The sequence below is a fragment of the Rhinatrema bivittatum genome, chromosome 4, assembly GCF_901001135.1.
Source record: "Rhinatrema bivittatum chromosome 4, aRhiBiv1.1, whole genome shotgun sequence".
Lineage (NCBI taxonomy): Eukaryota > Metazoa > Chordata > Amphibia > Gymnophiona > Rhinatrematidae > Rhinatrema > Rhinatrema bivittatum.
Genome location: NC_042618.1, coordinates 51,635,262 through 51,662,977, shown reverse-complemented (window position 1 = coordinate 51,662,977; position 27,716 = coordinate 51,635,262). Strand labels below are relative to the sequence as shown.

The following is a 27,716-nucleotide window of genomic DNA, read 5'->3' as shown; positions in this document are numbered from 1 at the left end:
AGAACAGGAGGACTCCATTCCATTCTACACCTGAGGACCTTGAGCAAGTTTCTAAAAAGAGAACAGTTGAAGATGGTTTCCTTGGGCACCTTGCTTCCTTTCTTGCAAAAAGGCGATTGGCTATGCTCCCTTGATTTGAAGGACGCGTACACTCACATAGAGATCTTCTCAAATCACAGGAAGTATCTCAGATTTGTGGTAGGAAAATAGCACTTCCAGTACAGAGAGTTGCCACTCGGGCTAGTGTTGGCTGCATGTATATTCACAAAATGTCTGGCCGTGGTGGGGGCGCACCTCCTCAGGCTGGGAGTGCATGTTTTCCCTTATTTGGACGATTGGCTGGTCAAGAACACATCTCAGGCAGGAGCCAATCGGTCCATGCACTTGACCATTTGGGTGTTGGAGGCACTAGGGTTCGTCATCAACTACTCAAATTCCTATCTCAGCCCATCACCTCAATTGGACTTCCATAGGAGCCCTGCTAGACATAGCTTGGGCAAAAGCCTTCCTGCCACATTCCAGGGAAGTCACCTTGATGTCCATAGCGGCAGTGATTCAAAAGAGCCAGCAGGTGTCAGCTCGGCACATGTTGAGGGTGTTGGGCCATATAGCTGCAATTGTCCATGTTACTCCCTTGGCAAGTTTTCACATGTGCAGAGCCCAATGGACCCTGAGATCATAGCACCAGCCACATAGAGCCTCCAGAATTGCATCCGCATCACCCCGTCTCTCTGGAATTCTTTGTCCTGGTGGTGGGTACTCTCAAATTTGTAATGGGGAATATCCTTCCAAAGTCCCCCTACACAAATTGTCCTAACCATGGGTGAGTCCACCCTGGGGTGGCGAGCTCATGTTGCAAGGCTCTTCATTCAGGGCCTCAGGACTGGCCTAGGAAACACGCTGTCAAATCAGTTTCCTGGAGCTCCAGGCAATCAGGTACATGCTGTGGGCATTCAAAGATCAGCTGTCCAACAAAGTTGTCCTGATCCAAACAGACAACCAAGTAGCTATGTGGTATATCAACAAGCAGGGAGGCATGGGATCGTACCTCCTGTGTCAGGAAGCGGTCCAGATCTGGTCCTGGGCCCTGTCCCACGGGATGGTGCTCAGGGCCATGTATCTGGCTGGAATGAAGAACATGATAGTGGACAGACTAAGTTGTGTCTTCAGAACCCACGAGTGGTCTCTGGACCAGGGAGTGGTGAACTGGATCTTCCACCTCTGGGGAAGCCCAGATGTGGATCTATTTGCGTCCCCCAGCAACAGAAAGGTGACTCATTTCTGCTCCCTGTACAGGACAGATGGCAAATCAGCCTTGGATGCATTTGCCCGCCATTGGGACAAGGGTCTTCTGTATGTGATTCCTCCGATTCCCTTAGTAGTGAAGACTCTCTTGAAGCTTCGCGAGGTCAAGGGAACATGATTCTCATAGCCCCTCGCTGGCCAAGACAGGTCTGGTTTCCACTCATTTGGGAGGTGTCCATTTGGAAATCAGTCTGGTGACTTCCCCAGGGCTCATCATGTAAGACCAAGGTAGGTTGCGGCATCCCAACCTCCAGGCTCTGACACTCACAGCCTGGATGTTGAGAGGTTAGTTCTGCAACTGCTCAATCTCTCAGAGGAAGTGTCTCGGGTCCTGGTAGCTTCCAGAAAGCCTTGGATTACCTTCTACACCTGTCGTAGGCTGGCTTGAAAACCAACTCCGTTAGAATTCATCTGAGTGCAATTAGCGCATACCTCTATGGTGTAGATGGTACACCCATCTCTGTACAGACTATTAGTTGTACATTTCATGCGGGGCCTGCTTCAATTGAAGCCTCTCCTAAGGCCTTCCGCTGTATCTTGGGACCTTAGTGTGGTGTTAGCTCAGCTGATAAAAGCTCCTTTTGATCTGCTGCGCACCTGTGACCTGAAACACCTGACCTGGAAGGTCATATTTTTTATAGCAGTCACCTCAGCGCACAGGCCTTACTAACTTACCCCTTTACACTAAGTTTTATCATGAGAGGGTGGTCTTGTGTATGCACCCTAAATTCCTGCCTAAGGTGGTGACAGATTTCCATCTTAACCAGTCAATCATCCTGCCAGCATTCTTTCCCAGGCCCCATTTGCATCAAGGCAAATGAGCACTGCACAGTTTGGATTGCAAAAGAGCCTTAGCCTTCTATCTGGAGCGGACAGAAGTTTTCTGTTCCGCTATCTGATGGGAGGAGCAATCAGATAGGAGTTAGCAATCTGTTAGGAAAGCTCTGTGTTAGAGCTGGGAGTTGGCAATCTTGTTAGCATCTGTTGCGGGCTCTTAAAGGAGGAGGAGTTAGCAATCTTGTAGTGTCTCAGATATCATCTTGCTAAGGAGTAGCAATCTGTAATGAATCTGATATAGTTTTGGGTGGATCCCTGGGCCAGTGGCAGATGACCACACCCCTGGGAGGATATCCTGAGAGGGACCACCGCCTAGGCTTGAGTATGGAGACACACACATTTAGTTCTTTTATTAAACAGGGTTTTGAAACCACCAGAGGTGGCAGTAGTGAGCTGATATGCCCGGCAGGGCTGTAGTCCCTCAGGTACTGGAACGGCGATCCAGGATGGCTGAGCTGTTGAGAAACTGTAGAAAGTGAGTAGGCAGAGTAGACAGAGTTCATGAACAGAACTAGATGACAAAACTCATGTAAGGTCTCAAGGAAGCTCAGGAGCTGGAAAGGTTTAGTGAGGAGTGAGTACCTGGTTCCAGGGAAAGCTCTGAGAGAGCAATGGTAACTCACAAATGTTTGTAGCAGCGATAGCTTCCAGGCAGTAGAGAATCTTCAGAGTGTCCAGGAACATGGGCCATCGAGGAGTGAGTACCGGTTCCTATCTGTAATCTGAAAATAAGAAAAAGAGCGAGGCCCCCGCGGAGCGGGTACCCCTGGTAAGTCCGAGGAGGTAGAGTAGCTTGGACAGCCAAAGCAAGTCCTTGCTAATTCAGTTTGTTAGCGATAGAGAGACCTTTAAATATTGGAAGCGGATGACATCATCTCAGGGGGACGCCCCTGAGGTTTGCGCTCTTGCTGGTACTTCAATCAGAGCGCGCGCACCCTAGGTCTTCAGGCAACATGGCGGATCTGCAACGTCGAGCCGGTCTGGGAACGCTGGAGGGAGACGGCATGGAGACGCTGTGGCAGCCAGCCGTCCATCAGACCTGGAGGGAGTCGCCACAGAGGTAAAGAGGGCAGAGTGAGGACATCGAGCAGTGACGGTCACAACAAGAAGTCCATAGACAGTCCACCCAACTTTTTATTTCTTTTGACAGTAAAAGATCAAGAATTGCCGTTGCCAAACCGACACTATCCAGTTGACTGGCAGATTGCATCTCCTTCTGTTATGCCTAGGCATGATTGAATCTTGGGGGTTTTGTTAAGGCTCATTCTGTTAAAGCCATGGCAATGTCAGTGGCCCACTTGCGAACAGTCCCCATGGAGGAGATCTGCAAAGCTGCAACGTGGAATTCTCTCCACATCTTATTACTGTCTGGACGAGAATAGCCGATGTGAGATTAGGTTCGGTCAGTCAGTCCTCAGGAATCTTTTCAAGGTGTAGAACCCGACTCTCCCTGCCTAGGGCCCACTGTTTGGGTTCAGGCTGTCTCCCCTTCTGTTACCGATAACACTGTGATTGTTGTGCCCATTGGCACCTGATTGGTGTCTGTTGGTCCCTTTTTTGTGTTGGGGAGCAGCCTGTAGCTAGGGATTCACCCATGTGCGAGGACTACCACTCTGTTTGTCTTATGAGAAAGCAGAGTTGCTTACCTGTAACAGGTGTTCTCCTAGGACAGCAGGATGTTAGTCCTCACAAAACCTGCTTACCATCCCGCGGAGTTGGGTTTCTCCTTATGTTTCCATTTTTATATAATTCTGTGTCATAAGATTGAAGAGGGACTCCGCGTGGTATAGGGCATGCTGGGCATTCTCAGTGACCTAGTTAAAGTTCCAGAAACTTTGACATAAGTTTTCCATGCCGGACTCCATCTGATGATGTCACTAACATCCTGCTGACCTAGGAGAACACCTAATATAGGTAAGCAAATCTGCTTTAGTCTCACATGACGTTATATAATAATTTATTTATTTAAAAGTATTTGTTTCCCGTGCCTTAAAAGTTCAGGGCAGGTTACATAAAAAAAAACAAAATCATGAATGCTAACTAGACAAAAAAATATCTTACGTGCTACTCAAACATTAATTTGCTGAAATCTTGAGACTGCAGTAGAGAAAAATTGTAAAAATTCCTATTCTTGAAAAGCCTGCCTGAATAGAAAGGTTTTCTCAGTTTTCTTAAACTTTTTTTTTTATTAAAGGCTTTTATTAAAGTTTAGCCATATATAAGTAATACAGTAAACAGAGATAACATAAGACATATGTTGGTACTGAAAGATACTCCTTCACTTTTCTCCCCATCCTATGCCCACCCCCTCCCCCCTCCCCCTTCCCTTAACTAGATACATAGACGAGTGTCAGATATTTAGAAGTATCTTTGTAAGTGTCAGTTCAAAAAAGAGTCACGTGGAAATCCGGTGATCATGAGTCATCTTGGAATTTATCCTGCCATTCCTTCGACAGGTGTTGAACAAATGGACACCATACTTTGGTAAAGGCTCTCTTCTTCCTTGGTATTGTCAGGTGAAATAGTCTTGTTGAATGAGAGTATATATCTCGGACATCCAAAAGTCTAACGTTGGAGATTCCTTTTGAATCCATTTGGATAGTATACATTTCCTCGCTGTTCCCATTGCTTTCGTGAGTAATTGACCATTGTACACATTCCTGACAGAATCCTTTTCCCTCACATTAAGGACCACCAGCGATGCAGAAATAACCGAAGGGTTCTCTTGGATGGTCACCATATACTGCCCTATTTCAGTCCAAAAAGCCTGGACACGAGGGCATGTCCATAACCCATGAGCTAATGAAGCTGGAGATTCAAGACATTTGGGGCATGCCGGAGAGGAAATGATACGCATTTGACATGCTCTGAGAGATCGTGATTCTGCGGATTATCCGCAGATATTGTTCTCACATGTTAGTGGCAGGCATAGCTTTATGGAAGCCCTGAATCGCCTCTAGAAAATCTTCCTCTACTATGTGAGTATCCAAATCTCAACTCCAAAGATCAGACAAAATCCCCAGCCCTTAAACCTTTTAGTGTTGGTCAAGGATCTAATGGAAAAAGGGATTTAATTCCAGGCAGGGGAGCCAGCAATGGAAAAGGCCCTTTCACTTGACATGGACAATCTAACATGCCTAGCTGCAGGGGCTTCCTAAAGATATTGATTAGCCAATGTAAGATTTCTTGAAGGACTAATCCTTGGGCTGGTAACGTTGTTAAGGTTATGAACAATGACTGTCATCTTGTATGTTATATGCTATTGGACTGGTAGCCAATGAAGTGCAGAACTGGGGAAATATTACCATGAAAGTTGGTGCCTGTAAGAAGTCGGGTTGCTGAATTTTGAACTGGCTGGAGCGATCTAAGTGTGTATTGAGGAAGACTAGCATAGAGGGAATTGCAGGAGTCAATAGCAGTAAGAATTTAAAATTGTAGAACTGTATGAAAGTCAGAAGGTTCAACTAGAGGTTTGATGTGGCAACTAGAGGTTTGATGTAGCCTTAGTTTTGCGAAAGATGACGGTATTACTATTTTATTTGTGGTTTCATATTCAAGGTTGAGTCAAAAATAACACCAAGATAACGTAAAATCTGTAGAGTGAAACTATGAAAAGAGAATCATGTAGAGATTTTGTAAGGAATCGAGCGATCAAGTATAATAATTTCAGTTTTCAAGACATTTAGAGTGAGTTTGTCACAGGAAAGCCAGAATCTTATAGTAGAGACAAAGTGAGGTAAAGGGAGCAGTGGCAGACCAGGTAGATTTCAGAAGAAAGTAAAATTGTACAGCATCAGCATAGAGTCTGTAAGTAAGTTGGTCAGATCTAATAATGATTTTGTCCTATGAGCTTTCAAAGCCATAGAGCTCCTTTCTTGAAATGTGACATAGATACCTCAACATGGTGAGGTAGAAAGAAATTAATATACAGGGGTCTTCAGGTGGTATCAAATGGTGAGTGGATTGGCATAAATTAGCATGAGCTTGTTGGAAGTGTCAGGAGTGTTATGAACAGGGAAAAGTGTGGCGAGAGAGTCATCGGAGTAAGGCCTCATCAGAACTGTGATCAGTAGGTGCTGAAATGAGTCTGAAATCCATTGTCTTTATTCAGTCAGTTTATTTTTGGAGTCTAGCAGATGAATATGTTTTAGTTCCTATGTACTCCTTTCCTGTGTCTTTGACATTGCCTAGGGTGGAAAACTTCCAGTTGCTGGTTCACTACTGTGCCCTCACTAGGAGGCTGCCAGGAAGAGCTGGGATCAGCAGCGTCGAAGAGAAATGCTTCCCTTCCTCCATCTCCAGGCTGCTTGCACTGAAACGCTGGTGTGGTACTGCGCTGTAAATAGCACACGAGGGAAGGAGAGAGACAGGGGGCAAAGTATATGTCTAGGAGAGAAATGGTGCGACAGAGATAGCAAAGAGAGGGGAATAGACAGAACAAAGAGGAGGAAGAAAGTGAGTAAAGTGGGAAGATCCAAGGGTCGAAGGGGAACTGAAAGGGGGAGAACAGGGCCATCTTTAACTTGTGGGCGCCCATAGGCACGAGTAGCTTCCCCACCCCAATCACTTTTTCTCCCATTGTCTCCCTCCTCCCACTTGATCTTACTTTGGAGGTACCCCTGCTATCCTCTATAGGGGCACAGCCCGACAATTTTGGAAAAGGAAATTCAGCACGGACTCTGCCAGCACTGGTGTGCTTGGAGGCTCTGTGGTGGTGCAGCCTGGCATATGTTTCCATGGTAACGAAGCCCCTGTGGCAAGAGGGTTTGGCCATCGCAGGGCCTCTGAGCACATGAAAGCTGACAGGCCCCGCACTTAATTTCCTTTCCCGATGTTGTTGCTGCTGTCGGGCCTGAAACAGCAGGAAAGTGGCACTTTTGCAGGCCCCGATTGGCAGCGACGGCAGTGCTTTAACACTTAGGAAGATTTGGCGCCAGAGGCAGTTGCCTCCATTATCTATGCGTCAGTCTGGGGCATTGCACTGCTGTGGGGAAGGACCAGAAAAGGAAAGCAGGTAGATCTGAGATACACAAGAGAAGCTGGGAAGGGGAAGGAAGATGGGGAGGAAGAGTGGAGAAAGGAAGCAGAACATTATTCAACATTTTTTGGGACATAAAATTACTATTTTTCCTCCAGTGTGCCTTAGGTGCACATAGATGCCATCAGCAAGATTGCTGCTTCTGTTTGCTCTACTTTGCCTTGTAGATGGCATCTACCTGCATGGAAGAAGCAGTGGTGCCTAGATAGTGGTTTGTAGCACTGACATGGATTGAAAGTCTGATTCACCCTTTACTAATCTGAGGGTGAGAAAGTCAAGCAAGTATACATATATTTTTGGCTAGTTAACTTGGACTAGAAATGTCATGCCTTGAAGTTGCCTTTACGTGCATACAGATAAGTCGGAGATTGAGTGCCTGGGTTTGGAGATGCACTGTCTGTGTGTTGACAGTGGGATCAGATTCATATCAATAGTGATTCAGTCTGGTTTGATGGGCCTGTTTTGTTTCTCCAGCACATCACTTGTTGAGACACTGGACTTCTTGATTTGCAGGTGAACGCCTATGTGTGATCTTGTAATATTCTGTGGGGATGGCAGTTTGTGTGCCTAGACCTGACATGGGCAAATTGCTTTACCGGCCAATCTGGCCTACAGGAGGCTTCGTTCTGGCCCATAGTGGTGACAGCATGTCATTTCTGGTCCTTGGTGACTGTATTTCTGATGGGTATACCGATCCCTAGCTGAGATGTTTACAAGACTTGTATTTCTTATTTTGGCAGGGTAGAGTATCTCCTGGTCATGTCGCTTGGTTGGATTGTAATTTGTACTTGATAAGCAAGTTGTAAGATTTCTAGGCTATGATAGATAATTTGGAGGTCCATTTTAAAAGTATTTAGCTGGCTGACTCCGAAGTTAGCCGGATAAATTAATATTTAGGCACATATCTGGCAAACTTCTAGCCAGCTAATAAGTTAAGCGGCCAGAATTTAGCCTGATAAGTTAGGGGAATTCCAGGGGCATAACTGGGGAGGAGTTGAAGTTAGCCAGATAAGTTAACCAGCTATCTCCAATATTTAAAGTTAGCTGGATTACTTAGCCGGCTAAAGGGGTCATTTACTAAGCATTTTTCTCACAGACACAACATGGGAGAAAGCCTTTAGCAAATGACCCCCCTAAATCTGGTCAAGCCAAAGAGTTGTCCTGAAGTTAGCCAGCTAACTTTAAGATAGTCAGCTGCATTATTGAATATTCCTCCAAGGTTAGCTGGCGAAGTTTATCTGGCTAACTCTGCTATCCAGACAGTCTGAAAATGGACCTTTTGGTTTTCATTTAAAGATTTTGGAAAATATCATTTGATCATACAGGGTGGCCCATGGAAAAGTAGCCCGCCTCCAGTACCAGTGCTTTGGAGGCAGGCTACTTTTCCATGGGCCACCCTGTATTTTCCAAATTCGTCATCAAGACGAAATAAGGAATTCCTAACAATAATCTTTTCAAATCCTTATAAGCAGTTTACAATTTAATACACCTTACAGCCTAAAGGCAAAATAAAGAGACTCATTCAACTCCAATTCAACAAATTATTTATGCAGTGAGTGCTCCAGAAATCCGTACTGGGACCAGTGTTTAACTTGTTCATTAATGGTCTGGAAAAGGGAGCTATGAGTGAGGTGATCAGATTTGCAGATGACACAAAATTATTCAAAGTAGGGCATGTGAGGAATTACAGAAGAACCTTGCAAGACTGGGGACCTGGGCATCTAAACGACAGATGAAATTTTTAATGTAGACAAGTGCAAAGTGATGGACATAAGGAAGCATAATCCTCACCATGAGGCTCATTTACTAGGCTGTGCAACTTTCCCTAAGAGGTACCGCTGCCAGAATCCTAACAAACACCAACAAAAGAGAACATATTTCCCCCATTCTGAGCAACCTCCACTGGCTACCCATCAAACAGAGAATCCTTTTTAAAACCCTTACCATTATTCATAAATCAATACACAACATCGCACCGATATCACTCCAAACTCAACTTCGTCCACACCTATCCTCCAGACCCATCAGAAGCGCCTACAGAGGCACATTGTTCGCCCCTCCAGCAACATCATTACTAAGAAAAAGAGCACTCTCAACTGCAGGACCACACCATTGGAACGCTCTCCCCCCAGACCTACGCCTCGAACCAGTCTACCAGAGTTAAAAAAAAAAAAAGTTAAAAACCTGGCTCTTCAGGCAAGTGTTCCAATCTCAAGAATTTAACTAAGCGCCTTATCCTGACTGAACTTAGGAATATTTTGTATTACAGTTAACAATATACAATATTATCCAAAATTAAATTTAAATTTAATTTTACGTTTAATTTAAGTTTAACATACTAATTGGCTTAATTTTAATTTAATTATGAAAATATTTAAGTATTTATTGTTATTGTTCAATGTTCAAGGATTGTATTATATGTTATTGTTCTATGTATTATATGTTATTGTTCAATGTTCTTTGTAAAAAAAAACCCCGGTCTGACCTCCCAGACCGGGGCAATCTTTTCATTTCAAGTAAACCGGACTGATTTGTATTGTATACAGGAATTCCGGTATATAAAAATTAAAAATAAATAAATAATAAATACAGTGTTTCCCCCTGCAATAAAATACCACAGGGAAAAAATATCGCAGAATAAAAGGGGCACAAACATCAGGTGATAGTGGCCCCTTTGCATAGGGTCACTATCTTCTTAAAGGCCCATATTGGCCCAGTCACCACCACCTCTGGGATTAACTCCCCAGGTCATTTGCAGAGGCGGCCCTCACATCAAAATTAATTTTAAAATTATATGACATGTGGCAAATATCTCTCCCTCCTACACAACCTGGCCCCTTTTAAATAAATTCCCCTCATGCTGCAAACCCTCCCCTGAGCAGTAGATTTCCCCCAAGTCCCCAGGGCCCCCCCAACCCATGGTAGCTCACCCCCCATCTACAGAGCATACCTGGTGGCCTACTGGGGCCCAGCGCACCCCTTCAGCTTCGGGCTCGTTGCCGTCTCCATGCATAATGGCATCAGCTGGCTGCAAAGCAAGTTATGCCCTATCACCTGATTTGGAAAGGAATAGTCTCAGATTTATTCTCCATCATCATCATCATGCCAATGTATAAATCTCTGGTATGACCACACCGTGAGTATTGTGTACAGTTTTGGTCGCCCCATGTTAAAAAAAACAAAACAACAAACAAACCTAGCCAAACTAGAAACGATAAAGAAGATGGAACAGCTCTTCATCCTGGAGAAGAGGCGAGGCAGAGAGGACATGATAGAAGCTTGTAGAAACAAGTTTTCTTTCTTTCTTTCTTTGACAGCTTTTTTTATACCGACATTAAAATACACATCATAACGGTTTACATCATAATGAAAGGTTGAAATTACATTGAATGGGGAGGGGGGGGAAACATGAGAACAATAAACAAAAGAATAGGGGCTCTGAGCAATTTATTAATAGGGAACGGTTATTTACCCTTTTAAATAGTATTGGGACTAGGGAAGCCTTCATGAAATTCACTGGGAACAGAATTCATATTTTTCAGTTAGTGCAGAGTTAAGCTGTGGAATTTTTTGCTGGAGGATATAATATTACTGGGTTGAAAAGATTCTGGAGAACAGGTCCATTAACAGTCATTAGCCGGACAGACTTGGAAGTCTCCATCTCTTAAGTTCTGGGAGTAAGTAATAGGGTAGGGATCTTCCCATTACCTGCTGGGATGGACCTTTCTGAATGCTTCTCTTTTTTTTTTTGCTATTCAAATAAAAAAAAATCTTATTCACCTAGCTGGTCCCTGTTTGTGCTGTGAACGTCATCCAGCGGTGCCATGGGTTTCCAAGGTTCAAGTTCTGTCGGGGGTAAGAAAATCTTTCTGGGCCCCTGCGCGTGGTCAATCGCTGTTCAACCTGATGGCTGGATGACGCCCGCCGAGCGCAAGTAAGACACACAAGAGAAGCACGGAAGTGAAAATCAATAAGAGGGTGAAATAACAGTCAATCCAATATCCGTCCATCCATCCACTGGGGCACTGACAGAAATCATCACCCAGAGTCCTTTGTGGTGTTCAAAATCAGTTGTTTACACTAACTTAAATATAAGTATCCAAGCCAAGACTGAGAAAATAAAAATAGCATAAAAAGTGAAGAAAGCCATTGTCTCCTTGTCCATGGTAGATCTTCTCCTTAATCTCCCTTCTACTGCCCCATCATGCATATCAGAAATAGCCTCCCCAGTGAGATTCCCCAAGTTCAAATATTTTAGAAACAAATCCATCTTTAAACATCCCAGGTCTCTTGCTTGCTTTGTCAAGAGTTCAAATGTCTTCTCACCCTTGCTTCTTGTGCTCAGGCTAAAAGAATTCAGTCCTTCAGGTACCCGGGGGGGTGATGCCCTTCCATTCAGGCTGAACCAGTCTGTATGCAAAAATTCTAACCATAGATCCAAACCTCCAGGGATGAGGAAAAAAGGATCCTACAGCCGAGCTCCTGCTCCTCTCAAGAACTCCAAAATCATTGTCTTGAGATCCTGGGGGAATCTCTAGCTTCTCTCATAACTCTTCTGTTATCTTCAGTTGCCTTCCCACTGAATCCCTGCGCATGCTCCACTGAAGGCTTCTCCCCCCCACCCACCCCCAATAAAAGGTGGGGTTTAGCAAGGGGAGGAATCAAAAACCCCCTCCCACTGCCCATACCTGGAAAAATAGCATAAAACTTAACATTTTTAATTTATCCAGCCATTGTTTTGATTCTAAAATTCATGGGTGTTCTACCCTCAAAACCATTATACTGAAATCTGCATAAAAAATTAAAACTAGCATTGATCGATGTGTCTCATACAAAAGAATGTATTTCTAAGAATCTATTGTTCACTAGGTTTCCGGCAAGATTCAACTCCAAATATTGTTCTTTTTTTCAACTCTGCCATTCAAAAGCTGTTAGATGAAAAACTAATTGTTTTATCAATGCCTTCCATAGCAGCAGAAAAAAAGAAAAGAAGAATAAAATACTTGTATTCACCCTAGTTTATTGGTTTTAACCAAAAAAAGGGGGGAATATTTGAGGACTAGTGAGTAACAACTTAAGAATCCGTATTACTGTGGTTAATATGAACGTTATTAACTACTAAAACCAGCACTGTAGTTTTTCTGTTAAAGACTAGTGAATGCAACTTGAAAATTATTAATAACACAGCTAATACAAATGGTATCAACTACTAACCTCGGCATGCAAATATTTAAAATTGATTCATACCGATTTAAAAAAAATGGTACAACATTTTCTAAAAAAAACAAGGTACAACACTTTGCCTCCTCTCCGTATTTTTGGTTTTCTCTGTTTGTTGCAGTACATATATACATAGTTCTTTTTCTTTCCCTGTTTTACTATATACATTTTTTATGTACATATTTATGATTTTATATGGATATTCATGTATTTAAATGTATAAGGGGATATGATAGAGATGTTTAAAATCATGAGAGGTCTAGAATGGATAGATGGGAATCGTTTATTTACTCTTTCAGATAATAGGACTAGGGAGCACTCCTTGAAGTTAGCATGTGGCACATTTAAAACTAATCGGAGGAAGTTCTTTTTCACTCAACGCACAATTGCCAGAGGATGTGGTTAGTGCAGTTAGTTTAAAAAAGGATTGGATAAGTTCTTGGAGGAGAAGTCCATTACCTGCTATTAATTAAGTTGACTTAGAAAATAGCCACCGTTATTACTAGCAACTGTAACATGGAATAGACTTAGTTTTTGGGTACTTGCCAGGTTCTTATGGCCTGGATTGGCCACTGTTGGAAACAGGATGCTGGGCTTGATGGACCCTTAGTCTGACCCAGTATGGCATGTTCTTATGTATTTTATTCAATTATCTATTTAATTTATTTTATTTTTGCATTATTATGTGACATCCTGTGGTCAATGTTTGTTTTCAATTTGTTATTATGTTATTTTAATTTTGTTTTTAATTTGGTATTAGGATTTTAATTGTGTTCCTATATTTATAGTCTCTGACTCAGTCGCTGTGTGAAACTCGGCCAGAGTTGGACTATATGTGCCAATAAATATCTTCAAGCTAAGGTCTGTCTTGCTGCTGTTTTCCTAATGTATCTGATTTGGCATATTTCTCTTTTTCTGGTACAAGTACTCTTGCATTTAAATTGTAAAGTTGTAAAATTTATAAATTGTAAAATTTAAATGCAAAAAAAAAATTTCACAGAATCATTTTAAAAACCAGAAAAAAAATCATTTGACTCCAATGTCATGTGTATATAATTTCCCTAAAATTAAATAATTTTCAACTGTAGTTAATACTTGGATGTTTTTGGCTTTGAGTAATTGATTGTATTTGCATCAGCTGCTGTTTGGTAAATGTATTTGAATGAGGATTTCTACCAGGAAGTGCAGGCCCTTCCCTTTTGGTGTTCCTCTTCCCCCACTTGCTTTTATTGTGTTTTTTTCCACTACACACACACAAAGCTGCCACTCACGCACCCAGGCACCTATTCTACCACACACACACAAAGCTGCTACTCATGCATCCATTCTACCACAGGCACACAAAGCTGCCACTCATGCATCCATTCTACCACAGGCACACAAAGCTGCCACTCATGCATCCATTCTACCACAGGCACACAAAGCTGCTACTCATACACACACAAGCTCACATGGAGCCTCTTCTCATTGTTTGGCCCAATAAGCTGGCCTCCGCTTATCAGCCGCCGCTGGCTTGGCCTCTGGTGGTGCGCAACTTCTCTCCGCTCTTCAGCCCCGCCCCTGGGGAGAAAGGAAGCACAAGTGGGGCAGTGGGACACCGGGAGCCGCGACACACACACACACACACACACACACACACATACTGACTGCATTAACCACATCCCCTGGCAACAAATTCCAGAGCTTAATTGTGCATTGAGTGAAAAAGAATTTTCTCCGATTAGTTTTAAATGTGCTACTTGCTAACTTCCTGGAGTGCCCTCTAGTCCTTCTATTATCCAAAAGAGTAAATCACCGATTCACATTTAACCATTCTAGACCTCTCATGATTTTCGAGACCTCTATCATATTCCCCCTCAGCCGACTCTTCTCCAAGCTGAACAGCCCTAACCTCTTTAGCCTTTCCTAAATAATCCTCCCTGTATGAAATTGGCTGCTTTGCATGCATTACATTTGCAAATGAATGCAAAACAGCCCATTCCTTCCTAATTTCATGCAAATGTTGTTTTGTCTTAAATAAGACAAGCCACATTATTTCCTCGAAAAGTTAGCTACAGCTCAAGAGTTGTAGCTAACTTTTCCATGGAGTATTTGGACATTGACGGATGTCCCGATGATCCAACACTGAAATTTAAAAGGCCATCAGTGGTCCAAAATAAGCCAACCCTGCCCTCCCCCTGCCACTTATCAAGGCAGCCTAGCAGGGGAAAAAATAAATAAAGTAAAAAAGTTGTGTGGTGATAGCCCACCTTCCTTCCCAAACCCCATCCTTGCCAACAACCCGACCCCTCTCCAACCCTAGCCCACCCTCCTTACCATAGAATATGTCCCTAGAAGGCCTGGAGTGCCCCTTAGGCTCTGGGCTGATCACTGCCATATTGAATAATGGCATCAGCCAGCCTTTGTCCCTATAACGTGATGGGGCTGGTGCCATTTTGCAAGATGGCGGCAACTGGCCCAGAGCCCAGGGGGCACTCCAGGCCCCTCGACTTCCAGGGACTTATTCTAAGGTATGAGCGGATCCAGCTAGTGAGCTAGGGTGGGGGGGGAGTTTGGGGATTAGATTCCCTTTCACTGGGGTAGAGGTACTGATGGAAGGGGTTACTTTTATTGACAAGGGTAGGGTTTGAAATTTCGCCACGCAACTTTTTTTTATTCAACTTTTAATGTTTTTCCCTGCTGGGCTGACTCAGTAGGCAGCAGGGGGTGGACAAGAGTCTACCAGGGCCCCCCGGGGTGGGGTTATATGATGGCCGCTAGTGGCGCTGTAAGACAATGGCGGCCCTGTGTGAAAGGAGGCTGCCATCGAAAGTTTTCCCATGATATTTTTTCTCACTGAGTTTTTCCTTGAGAAAAAATATCACTGGAAGCCACCATAATATTTTTTGTGGGGTGGGAAAAATACCCCCCCCCCCTGTGCTATATTTGTCCACCCCTGAGATAAGATATTGTAGCACAGTAAATGATCTCCTAAGTTAGTGAGGCAATGGAGTGTGAAGTGACTTACCCAAGGTCACAAGTAGCATCAGTAAGATTAGACCCCTGGCTTTCTTGGTTTGCAGGCTGCTGCTGCTCTATCCACCAGACCACTCCTCCACAGCACCTGTTGCTGTCTGTCTCTCATTATACTCCCTTCTTGCACCATTGTTAGGACAGTGCAAGACTGTGCATTCCTCGTCCCCACAGCCCCTTCTCCCTTACACACGTCCTGTTTAGAAAGAAAGTGCACATGAGGGGGAGGAGAGGCTAATGTGTAAGTTCTTGCTATGTCCTCTTGGACTGCCAGACTCTTTAAATGCTCCTGTGGCAGCCTGGTAGGGATGAAGAGAAGCAGACTCTACTTCACCATCAGGGCTTTGCTTCGGCATCTAGTGAGAGGAATTCTGGCAGCCGCAGGGCCAGAACGTCCACGAGGCAGATTAGACGATATCCTGTAGCACAGCTGTTTTGAGGATGGCACCATCGTCCCCACTGAATCTCAGGCAGCAGAGAGCAGCCCTCCGCTGCCTGCGCCACACGCCCAGGCAGCGTGCAGGGACAAGGGGGTGGGGGTGGCGAGAGGGGCGTGGAGGCTAGAGAGGACAGAGCAGATTCAGGTTAACTTTATTGGCATGACAAAATGCAGCTTCATACAGTGGCTAAAAGAAAAGGGCAAAATGTACAAAACAGTGTGAATAGTAAGATACAAGGGTACAGAAAGAATGGGGTGGGCTACTGGGGCCATGGCCCAACCAACCTTTTTGCCACAAACAGCATCAGCAACTAGGAAGCTTGGGGGTAAGGGTGGAAGTTGGTTTGTTTGTCATCCCCCCCCCCCCCCCCCCCCAATCAAAAAAAAAGTGTTCTTCTGCCCCTAACAGAGAGGACAGTAACTAACCAGGACAATTCCCAGGTTCTGATGCTGGTCCATATTGTCCCTGGTCAGATTATGTTTCTGGCCTGGTGGCGGCAGAATATGTATTTGCTGCTATAGCTGCTGTTTTTCCTGGGTGCCCCTGTGTTCTACAGTTTTCCCTGCTCATTCGTTTGTGGGAAGTCTTTGCTTTTCTCTTGTCAATTTTGGGAAATATGCATCTCTGATTATATTTGTAATTTGCACAGGACAGGGGGAAATGCATTTCAGTTTCTGTTTTCTAGAGTTGCATTGCATACAGAATCTGGCATATCGGGGCTTCCAGTTCAGTTTTTGATTGCAAATTTCCATTTCTAATTTGTGGTCACATTCCATATTTGGTGAATGTCTTTGCTTTGCATTTGTGACCAAGGTGAGGTATTCTGTTAGGGATCTGTAGCACTTCAGCTTATTCTGTTTTTTTTCCAATTTGCACCACCCAATAGGAGATATATTGCTCTAAGCCAATTCCAATATTTGTATTTCTGCCTTTTGATAGGCCCTGTTGCCGTTAAAGAGTCATTTTACTCCCCAACCCAGACTCTACCCTACTATCCTGCAGGGAACAGAAGGGGAAGAAGTAAGGTTGGAGTGGACATGAGTTTTTGTCTGCATATTTCCAATTTGTGGTCATCATTTCTGTGTTTGGTGAGGGCTTTTCTGTGTTCTCTGGGTGTGACCAACACGTGATATTCTGCTAATGTGTACTTTCTATGTAGTCTGGCTTGTTCTGTTTTCCCAACAGAAGATGTAGTACTAATTTAAAAAAAAAAAAAAATGGAGGTCGATTTACAGCATTTTTAGAATTCACATATTATAAATTCCTTTCCAAAGAGCTTACAGTCTGTGGGTGCCTGAGGCAATAGGAGATAAAGTAATTTGCCCAAGGTTACAAGAAGTATCACTGGAGGAAGTGGTTTTCCTGGTTCTCAGCCCATTGCTTTAATCACTAGCGGGCCGATACAGTAAAGTGCGCTCCAGTGGAGCGCACAGTTAGCCCGCGTTTGGCTGCGTGTTTGACGCGCTATTTTTACCCCTTATACAGTAAAGGGTAATAGTGCGTTGAAAACGCGCGGCCGACCCCCCGGAAATTAATAGCGCCCGCACCATGCAAATGCATGTTGATGGCCCTAGTAGTTATTCCCGCGCAATACAGAAAGCAAAATGTGCAGCGAAGCCGCACATTTTAATTTCGGCCAGCACCGGGAAAGTGTACAGAAAAGCAGAAAAAACTGCTTTTCTGTACACCCTCCGACTTAATATCATAGTGATATTAAGTCGGAGGCCCCAAAAATAAAAAAAAAAATTAAAAATCTGCCCGCGGGTTGGAAGACGGACACTCAATTTTGTCGGTGTCTGTTTTCCGAACCTGTGGCTGTCAGCGGGTTCGAGAACCAATGCCGTTAAAATTGAGCGTCGGCTGTCAAACCCGCTGACAGCTGCTGCTCCTGTCCAAAAAGAGGCGCTAGGGACGCGCTAGTGTCCCTAGCGCCTCTTTTTACCGCGGGCCCTAATTTAAATATTTTGTTTTACTGTATCACGTGCACAGGACACTGGCCTGTGTGCGCGCCGGGAGAGCGGACGCTCGCCTGCTCTCCCGCAAACTTTACTGTATCGGCCTGGAAATATTAAAATGGATCTTTTCTCAACAAATTTATTTCAAAATGTTTCTGCTATGCAGGAGCAAGTGGATGCAACTAATGTCAGAATTTCCAAAGTTGAAGATTGTTAAAAATATGCAGGAATTAAATGCTACTGTTGTGAAGGATTGGAACGCTCTCTCCAGAAAAGAATTGAGTTTTTAGAAAATAATGTGAGACATTTAAATCTACGTCTCCTGAATTTCCCCAGGGTTATTGGGGAAATTCCTTATGTAACATTGAAGAGGTATTTTCAAGAGATTTTAGGTTTTACATCAGAGCAAATGCCTTCAATAAATCCCTGTTATTTTCTTCCCAAAAGAACATCGGGAGATAAATCTAATTTACAAAACCAAGCTAATCTGACATTTTTTGGAAAATTCTACAATTCAAGTTATTGATGTGAGTATCCTGCTGGTCTCCTTTATTTCCTCTACGGACTTGAGTAATATAACGCGTAATTACCTTAAAAAGTTTCTTCTCTTTTTTTATGGTCAGTCCGTAAGGATTTTTCCTGTTCTTGCTCAGGCCACTCAAGAGGAAAGGTTTTCTTGCTTTTAGGCGGGAAGTTGTCCGTTTAGGTTACTCTTTTTTACTTCGAGAGAGGTAGTGAATGTTTTCGTTTTTTTTTTCCTGCTGGAACAATTGAAGTCTTTTAGAGGCCCGTAGTCTTGTCTTAAGTGACCTTGTAATACGGGGCTGTAATATAAACTGCCGATTTATTCCATGTTAATGCCATTTCTTCCATCAGTTTCTTCTGCTACTCTCAGACTTTTTTTTTGCCTTTCTCTTGTGTTTTTTCTTTGCTTGGAAGTGAGGAGACGGCATTGTATCTGTTTTTCTGAATAATGTGTTTCTTTTACACGATTGGTGGTTCAATGCAATGATGACTCCATGCGTTTCGCTTATGCAAACATTATTGTTCGGATTTTTGAAAATTAATTAATATAATATTAATAAAATAATATAAATCTTAAACATTGAATAATAAGGTACCTTATAGATAGGCAGGTTGCCAATCAAGGCTTCAGAACTCCCTCTCTAATAATTTTGCTGATAACAAAGCATTATGTAGAATTTACAGTTGTATATTTCCAACCCCTAAACTAGGTTACATAATTGTCACAATTTCTGTGATTGGCTTTCTGTTATAAACAGCTAATCTGAATGGCTATATAGTAATTTAATTTTCGTCTCATATGTAAATGTTTTCTTGGAATTTGCCAGCATTAGCAGCCTTGTGATTGCTCTAAAGAATATTTTCTATAATCTTCGATGGAAGGTCAATTAGCCTTGACCTTGTTCTAGTTCTAGATATGTTTCTATAATCTTAGATGTCATGTTAACTAACCTCATATCAGTTCAAAATGTTATACAGCATTGTAGCTCAGCATCTTTACCTAGCTTATAGTGCCCCTCTGTCTAGATAAACAACTACAAAGTTGTAACACAAATGTCATGTTATACTGTTATACTTGTTAGGCTGCTTATAATCAAAAATCAAAAACTTAGAACAGGAATAACCAAGCTAACCAATTTGGCAGTGCAGTAATAATGGGAGATTTCAATTACCCCAATATTGAGTGGGTAAATGTAACATAAGGACATGCTAGAGACAAAGTTCCTGGATGTAATAAATGACTGCTGCATGGAGCAATTGGTTCAAGAACCAACAAGAGAGGGAACTATTTTAGATTTAATTCTTAGTGGAATGCAGGATTTAGTGAGAGAGGTAACAGTGGTGGGGCTGCTTGGCAATAGTGATCATAACATGATCAAAATTAAACTAATAACTGGAAGGGGGACAATAAGTAAATCTGCAGCTCTAACACTAAACTTTCAAAAGGGAAACTTTGATAAAATGAGGAAAATAGAAAAAAACTGAAAGGTGCAGCTGCAAAAGTTGTGTTCAACAGGCATGGACATTGTTTAAAAATACAATCCTAGAGTCGCAGTCCGTTTGTATTCCACACATTAAGAAAGTTGGAAGGAAGGCAAAACGATTATCGTCATGGTTAAAAGGTGAGGTGAAAGAGGCTATTTTAGCCAAAAAAAATCCTTCAAAAATTGGAAGAAGGATCCATCTGAAGAAAATAGGAAAAAGCATAAACATTGTCAAGCTAAGTGTAAAACATTGATAAGATAGGCAAAGAGAGAATTTGAAATGAAGTTGGCTGTAGAGGCAAAAATTCATAATAAAAACTTTAAAAAATATATCCAAGCAAGAAACCTGTGAGGGAGTCGGTTGGACCATTAGATGACCGAAGGGTTAAAGGGGCTCTTAGGGAAGATATGGCCATTGCAGAAAGACTAAATGAATTCTTTGCTTCTGTGTTTACTAATGAGGATGTTGGGGAGATACCAGTTCTGGAGATGGTTTTCAGGGGTGATGAGTCAGATGAACTGAACCAAATCACTGTCAGCCTCCCAATATGAGGATACTTCTGAGCTGTGCTTACTTTGAGCTGCATTCAGGGTTGGCAATGTTTAAAAAGCCATTTTACCTGGGCAAATTGGTTTTTGACCATGAAATTTGGCTTTTGAAAGTTGCCCTCTGTATGTCCAATTGTGTTTTTTTACAGGATTGCTCTGGGGAAGAGTGGTGGTGCTGGGGTCATCCTGTTTGAGTTTAATTATCAAAATCTCAGGACAAGGACAAGTTAATTAGGAAGTGGGAGGTGACTAAAATACCCTTGCATAGGCCCTACCCAGTTACAGACATTTCTCTTCCTTACTGAACAGAGTAGGATGGAAAAGGCTGCCCCCTTTTGAGCAATTTGGAAATTTCGAGCCCTGATTATAAATAATGACAAAGGTCAAAACGGTCAGTCTATTTTGTCCTTTCTGTATTTAAGCACATTTTCTCTGGGTATCTTTATAGCAGATTCTGTTTTTCTCAGGGAGGGAGAAAATCTGATCATGATTAAAGATGTACACCATTTGTTTAAACAAGACGATGCAACATTCTAAGCAGCCTCAATTCTATCGCCTCCTCCCTAGGTATTGTCACATTGCTCTCGCAGCTTCCCGCTATGCAAAGTTCAATGTTCTATGCATAAATTTATCGGCCAGCTTTACTCCTCCTCTAATCATTCTCCAGCTTCGCAAAGATAAAAAAAAAAAAAAAGTCAGACATCCTTCTACAATCCGTCAGTTTCCCCAAAGTTTCAGACTTGGGCCCCTAGCAGTTTCCAAGTAATTAGGAACAGACCCAAATAATTACCCCCATAGACAGCATGATCTTCAAAGCTTCTCCTCTCTCTGATAGAACTGAGATGAAAAGAGAGTACAAATGTAAGAAGTAAAACGTTAAGACAAAAATGAAATGCAATCTAAGCATAAAACACAAAGGGAAAGCAACAAAGCCAGGTAATGGGGTCAGTAGGTAGATATGTGTAAGAATCCAGACAGGAGTAAATGGGAGTATCTGTATTTTGGAAGGGGTTGGGGGGAGGAGGTTTGTTTTGGATTTGTAAATAAATTCCTTGTTATTTCAGCAGTTTATTGAATTAGTAATGGAAATATCCACCTTCCAAACAAAAGTTCATTATGGATTTCCTCAAATATGGTAGACTGTTTGTGTGAGCAGATAGAAAGGCATAACACTAATTTTTCTCTTTATTTTATTTATTTATTTATTTTTGCCTAGGTCTGTAATTGAAGGTCAAGATGGCAAGGCCAATTCACAGCAGTTACGTCCTCCAGCAGCTGAACAACCAAAGGGAATGGGGTTTTCTCTGCGACTGTTGCATTGCTATCGATGACATTTACTTTCAAGCACACAAAGCGGTCCTAGCAGCCTGCAGCTCTTACTTTAGGATGGTTTTTATGAACCACCAGCACACGACCACACAGCTGAACCTTAGTAACATGAAGATCAGCGCAGATTGCTTTGATCTCATCTTACAGTTTATGTATTTGGGGAAAATTATGACAGCTCCTGCAAACTTTGAGCAGTTCAGAGTAGCGATGAGCTATTTGCAACTCTATAATGTGCCTGAATGCTTGGAAGACATACAGGACAACAACAATTCTAGTTTAAAATGCTCTTCCTCTGCTTCTAGCAGTTATAATAGCAAAATGATATTCGGTGTACGTATGTATGAAGAATCAGTGACTAAAAATGGAGATGAATCGGGCAGCTTGTGCCTGGAGGCAAGCTCAACAGTTGGCGCATCACAGGACAAGGAGCCCAGCGAAGAGACCGTTCAGTTAAGCAGGTTCCATGAGCAGCCTTTCAGTATCTGCAAGAAAAGCACAGTTTCCAAGATATCTAGTATAAAAGACGGCCGGCCACGACGCTTTGGACGGAGCTACACGTGTGACAGCTGTGGATTTGTTTTCAGTTGTAAAAAGCTGTTGGAAGAACATGCCTTAACTTGTACTAACAGGCACTTGTACCAAAATGTCAAGTCGTACAGCAGTGAGGAAACGGACTTTAATGAGAGAGATTCTGTAACCTCCAAACTGTCCCCGGCTCAGACGGAGAGCTCCAGAGTGGACACAAGCCAATCACTCGATGAGTCATCATTACATTTGTCCCATACTGTTCAGTCTGATAGAGTAGAGGAAGGCAAAGGGTCAGCTGATAAAAACACCATCATCATTAAGATTGAGCCAGATGACAACTCGGCTGTGGAAATGGATGATATTAACATTGTTAAAATCTCTGATAAAGACTATAATGAATCTTCAGACAATGAAGAGCTGGAAGATGAACAAGACGAAACGCTTTACAGGTACTATGCGGAGGCTCAAGCTGGTGAAAAGCAAAGTGCTGGGACATGTCTGAAACCCCAGCTGTCCATAAATCCACATCGGAAAGAGAGGAATTCTGGAAAACGTGCAAGGTCCCTGAATACCAAAGATAGCACAGCGCAGGATGGTGAATGGAATGCAGTCTGTGAACTGTGTGGGCTGGCAATAACCGAGGAAGACTTATCATCTCATTACTTGTCCAAACATATAGAAAATGTCTGTGCCTGTGGAAAATGTGGCCAGATATTGCTTAAGGGTAGGCAGCTGCAAGAACATGCTCACAGCTGTGCAGAACCTCAAGATATGACAATCAATGGTTTAAGAAACGATGAGGAAAGAATTGACTTCGCAGAGAATGCAGAGGACCCGGCTGCCATGGGAGATGTGATGTTTGTAGAAATGTTGGATGACCTGAGGGAAGATGATTTCCAGAGAAACTGTCTTCTGGATAGACAATTGTATAAGCATTCTAATTGTCCATTTCGATGCCCTAACTGTGGTCAACGCTTTGAAACCGAGAGCTTGGTGGTTGAACACATGTCTCATTGCTTGGATCAAGATATATTTAAGAGTGCCATGGCAGAGGACGGTGATAGAGACCACAGACGAAAGCATTTCTGCAGCCTCTGCGGCAAAGGGTTTTATCAGCGTTGTCATCTAAGGGAACACTACACTGTTCACACAAAAGAAAAACAGTTTGTCTGTCAAACTTGCGGCAAGCAATTTCTACGAGAGCGTCAGCTACGACTGCACAATGACATGCATAAAGGCATGGCCAGGTACGTCTGTTCCATGTGCGAGCAAGGAAACTTCAGGAAACATGACCATGTGCGTCATATGATATCTCATTTATCAGCCGGTGAGACGATATGCCAGGTTTGCTTTCAGATATTCCCAAGTAATGAGCTACTGGAGCAACACATGGACATCCACCTCTATACGTGTGGAGTATGCGGAGCAAAATTTAACTTGAGAAAGGATATGAGATCCCATTACAATTCCAAGCATTTGAAAAGAATTTAAGACACCTCATAAATGCATTAAGATTCACAAGCAAGGAAAATACCAAAGGAAATTTTAGAAAAACAATGTAAAAAAATGTCCTTTCAGAAAGCAAATATTGGACCTGAGTTACTAAGGGATTTCCCCATGGGCATAGAATAAGGAACACCCCCTGCCATGATAAATCAGGCCCATTCTTGTTTTTGCTAATGATCCCCGCTGTCTTTTGACGCTCTAAAGATATGGTATATGCAAATATTTATTACCTACAAGTTTGCCTAGTGGAATTCTTTTTCCATTCATTACTTTAGTATCACTAAGTATAGTGCAAAAATTATTTTAGAAATTACAGAATAAATAAAAGCATAAGATTATACCATTTTATTGCATTATTACTAGTTTAGAATTTAAACCGTATATCTGATCTTGAACTGTTTTAAATATGTTTTAAATAAAACTAGTAGTGAATAATTTTGCTTTGTGCATGTACACTTTCAAAGACATTTCTACTGTTTTAATATTTTTTTTTTATTTAGAATAGTCTCAGTGATCATAGTCTAACAGCAATTAATCTCCTTAAGCCAAAGTTGGCTATGTTGAAATGTCCCCCACAGAGCACTGTATTAGAATAATGATATAGCTTATAGCACACCACCACTCAAAGGGGAAAATTACTTTTTAGTGGGGAGATATTTTCCAACTTGTATCCTTGGTGATCTCTGCTGCCCCCAATGATCTACAGACTGGACTGGACTTTTTCTTCTTAGCCCTTCTTTTCAAATAATGCTGAAGGTGGCTTACAGCATTATTAGTTTTCAGTCCTTGCCCCTAAGAGCTTATAGTCTAATTGGATATCTGAGGCAATAGGTGGTTAGAGTGGCTTGTCCAGGGTCAAAAGTAGTGTCAGTGGGGGAGGTGGGATTTGAAACATGGATTCCCTGAATTGCTTTAGTCACCAACTCATTCTTCTTCATGTGGTCCCCAGGGTTGGAGGAATCCAAACCCAGATCTCTGCACTGCAACCTGAGCCATAGGGCTATCCCGGAAAATTACTTTTTAAATAATTTTAAATTAAATGTTTGAATCCCCTCTTGATCTTGTATTTTTGTCTGCCTTCTCAAATCTGTTTAGGTATCTGATGGGAACCTGCTCAGGAAGTGAGGAGGTGTGAGTTCTTTGAGGCCCAATAGAGTGCGAGGACACTACTAGCAGCAACTGGTACCAACCAATAGGGATGTGCATTTGTTGCTCCATTAGTTTCGGCAGCGCACGTGTATCTCACAAACTGAAGGTAGGCACACAAAACTGGTATGCGTGCATGTAGGTGGCCACCTATGAATGGAGCAACAAATGCACATCCCTACCAACCAAATGCTAACTTGAAAATGACAGAAAAATAAAAGGGTATACAGAACTAATGCTTTTTTCTTTATATGGGTGTGTGTGAGTGCATAATATTTTGCTATAAACATTTAGGAAAGGGTTTCTACATAGCCAATTTAGTGATCAACCATGCTGAAATGCTACTTTAAATGCCACTAGAGTGGTGAACTGGCATAGAATTGTGATAGTTGCAGTTCTGTTTGGATTCTTGGCATCAAATCCCAGAGCAGACAGTAATGCTTTGCTGACTAGCTTGTGTTGAGTGAAGCTTTACACAGCTGAAAATGCCTGAGCATAGGAGAGAAACAAAGGAAATAAATAGCAAGAAATGCTTGTTTTATTATATGGCAGTCTGATACCAAACTTTTCTGACACTGTGAAAATGTCTTTGGGTGTGTGCTTCTGCTGCAGTTTTAACTTTTTTGTTGTTGTTGTTTTGCTTGCCTTTTAAACTCCAGGGACATGGCTTCCGTTTAGTAGCAGGGGCTAGTGGTTATCCAAGACTTTGCCCCAGGCCAATTTGTTCATGTTCCCCTCTACCTTTCTATGTTCCTATGCCAGCATAGAGCAAGTAATGATTGTGGCCCTGTCAGCAGCATTTTAGGATCAAGGATATTGTCTTTGCGATACTCTGCTTCCCGCCCCCTTCTCAAGCTGGACGCACTATGTGAAAACAAATTTGAACTGATAGACTTCTGTGCTTAATTGGAAGTGCGTTCATGCTTCTGCATGATTAGTGCATCAGTGACACACTGCATAAAATATGCAAACACTGCAGTAATATAACATTGAGATCGCTGAATATATTTGACAAGGGAAGAAACTGAGTATAATGAATTTAAAAAAAAAATAAATCGTTTGTTCTCAAAAATAATTATATATTTGCCACAAGTACCATGAAGACACTAAAGTAAAAAAAATAAAACATTCAGATAGAATGAGGAGTGTTGTACCTGATTATTACTATGTGCCTCTGGCGTTATAATGGTTAGGCAAAGCTTGATCTGGAAAGTCTACATGCTATTATAATAGACATTACTTGTTTTGATTTTGTTTTTTTTTAATTATCAGGCCTAAATTTCTAATTTAGGGAAAAAAATAGCCACATGCCTAAAGGGCGCTGGCTTTGCAGGGGCGGCAACCTCTGCTGTCCAGAAGTGATGCTGTGGTCTGGCGCCAAAGGAGAGCTTGGATTTTCAGCTGGGGTGATCCGCCACTTTTGCTGTGTCTGATTTTTTTTTTTTTAACAGGAGACCCCCCCCTCTCCTGCTTAGGGGCACCACAGCCCTGACTGTTGTTATCTTAAAGACTGGTAAAGCTAGACCAGTGTTACTTAAGTCATTATAAACATGCATGTATGACATTAGAAAATAGCCTCGGTCATAGGTATGATCATAAAATAATGTATTTGAGTGAGGCATCTCCTATTCATCCAATATTGCTTAAGTTTCTACTGGAAGAAATTATGATTGTAGTTTGACCCACTGATCTGTTGTAGCAGTAAACAAAATATTGCAGTTTGTTGGTGGTGTATTTTTTTTTTGTAACGCATTGTGTTGTATAACAATGCTTTTATCTTCTTTTGAAATTTAAATTGTTGTAACTATACCATGTTGAACTGATCTTCAGATTTGTGGGAGGCACCAAATGTTAAGTAAATGCTAACTGCGCTCCTGTAAATCAGCCGCAGGATATGTACATTTTCTATAGAGCTCCACCTGTGGGGAGCAAGCTGTATTTTTCATTATTGAAATGTATTTGAAGAAAGTGCATTTGTCCATGATGAGTTTAAACAGATGGCAGTTTCTCCATATAGTTCTTGTGTTTAGTGTATTGTAAATAACCATTGTGCACTCAGTATAACAGTGCAGAAGCATAACCAATTCAGTGGGTAGCCAACAAAAATGTATATGACCGGATAATTTAGATTGATTATCAGGTGCTATGGGAAAAAATAAAGTCTCTTGTCCTCCCTTTTGAAGTTTGGGAGCAAATAACTTCACAACTTCACTTCTATAATGTGAATGTTTTCCAGACTGGAGCCTGATCTGTAGAAGAACTGTATAGTAGGTGCTGTGTGCAAGCCGAATTTACTACAGTTATCGACACGCCTTTATTTTATATAGAGAAAATACAAATATGCTGTGTATGATTAAATATAAATAAATACTTGAAAAATAAAGTATATATCTCATCCTTGATAGTTCTCATGTTTGCTTCTTGGAGTTTGGCTCCGTGTTTTGTTTTCTGGCAAAACTTCACTAGTCCTACTACTTCCTGAACCAGCACTGAATGGGATCTTTTTTATTGTTTTATTTTTGTTTTTAGTCACATTAAGTCATTACCTGTCTAAAACATACCTGGACCAAAAAAAAAAAAGGCAACATGGAAGCTTTCTGAAGGTGGGGATTTAACATAGCCAGGTAGCACTGATACTCAGCACCGCTTGGGTAAGTTTAACCAGATCAGTCTAGCCAGGGTTGAAAGGAGGACTAAAGTTATCTGTCTAAACTTACCTGGATTTCAGTAAGAATCGTTAAGGGGTACATTTTCTAATGCTCATTTGGGATGTTCGCTTATAAAATAGGGAGTTAAGTCAGTCATTCCTATGCATACATTGTAGATTTTCAGCAGCCAAAAA

General features: G+C 42.1%; 1 protein-coding gene across 2 annotated transcripts in view; it reads left to right on the top strand.

Moving 5' to 3' along the window:
* ZBTB1 (zinc finger and BTB domain containing 1) overlaps nucleotides 1-27,274 on the top strand; it is a 43,447-nt gene extending 16,173 nt beyond the window's left edge. For both annotated transcript variants that reach the window (XM_029598108.1, XM_029598109.1), the window contains exon 2: nucleotides 21,582-27,274. In XM_029598108.1, coding sequence (XP_029453968.1) covers nucleotides 21,602-23,713 — 2,112 coding nt within the window. In that variant the 5' untranslated portion in view covers nucleotides 21,582-21,601 and the 3' untranslated portion in view covers nucleotides 23,714-27,274. The remainder of the gene's footprint in view (nucleotides 1-21,581) is intronic.
* Nucleotides 27,275-27,716: the final 442 nt, after the last annotated feature.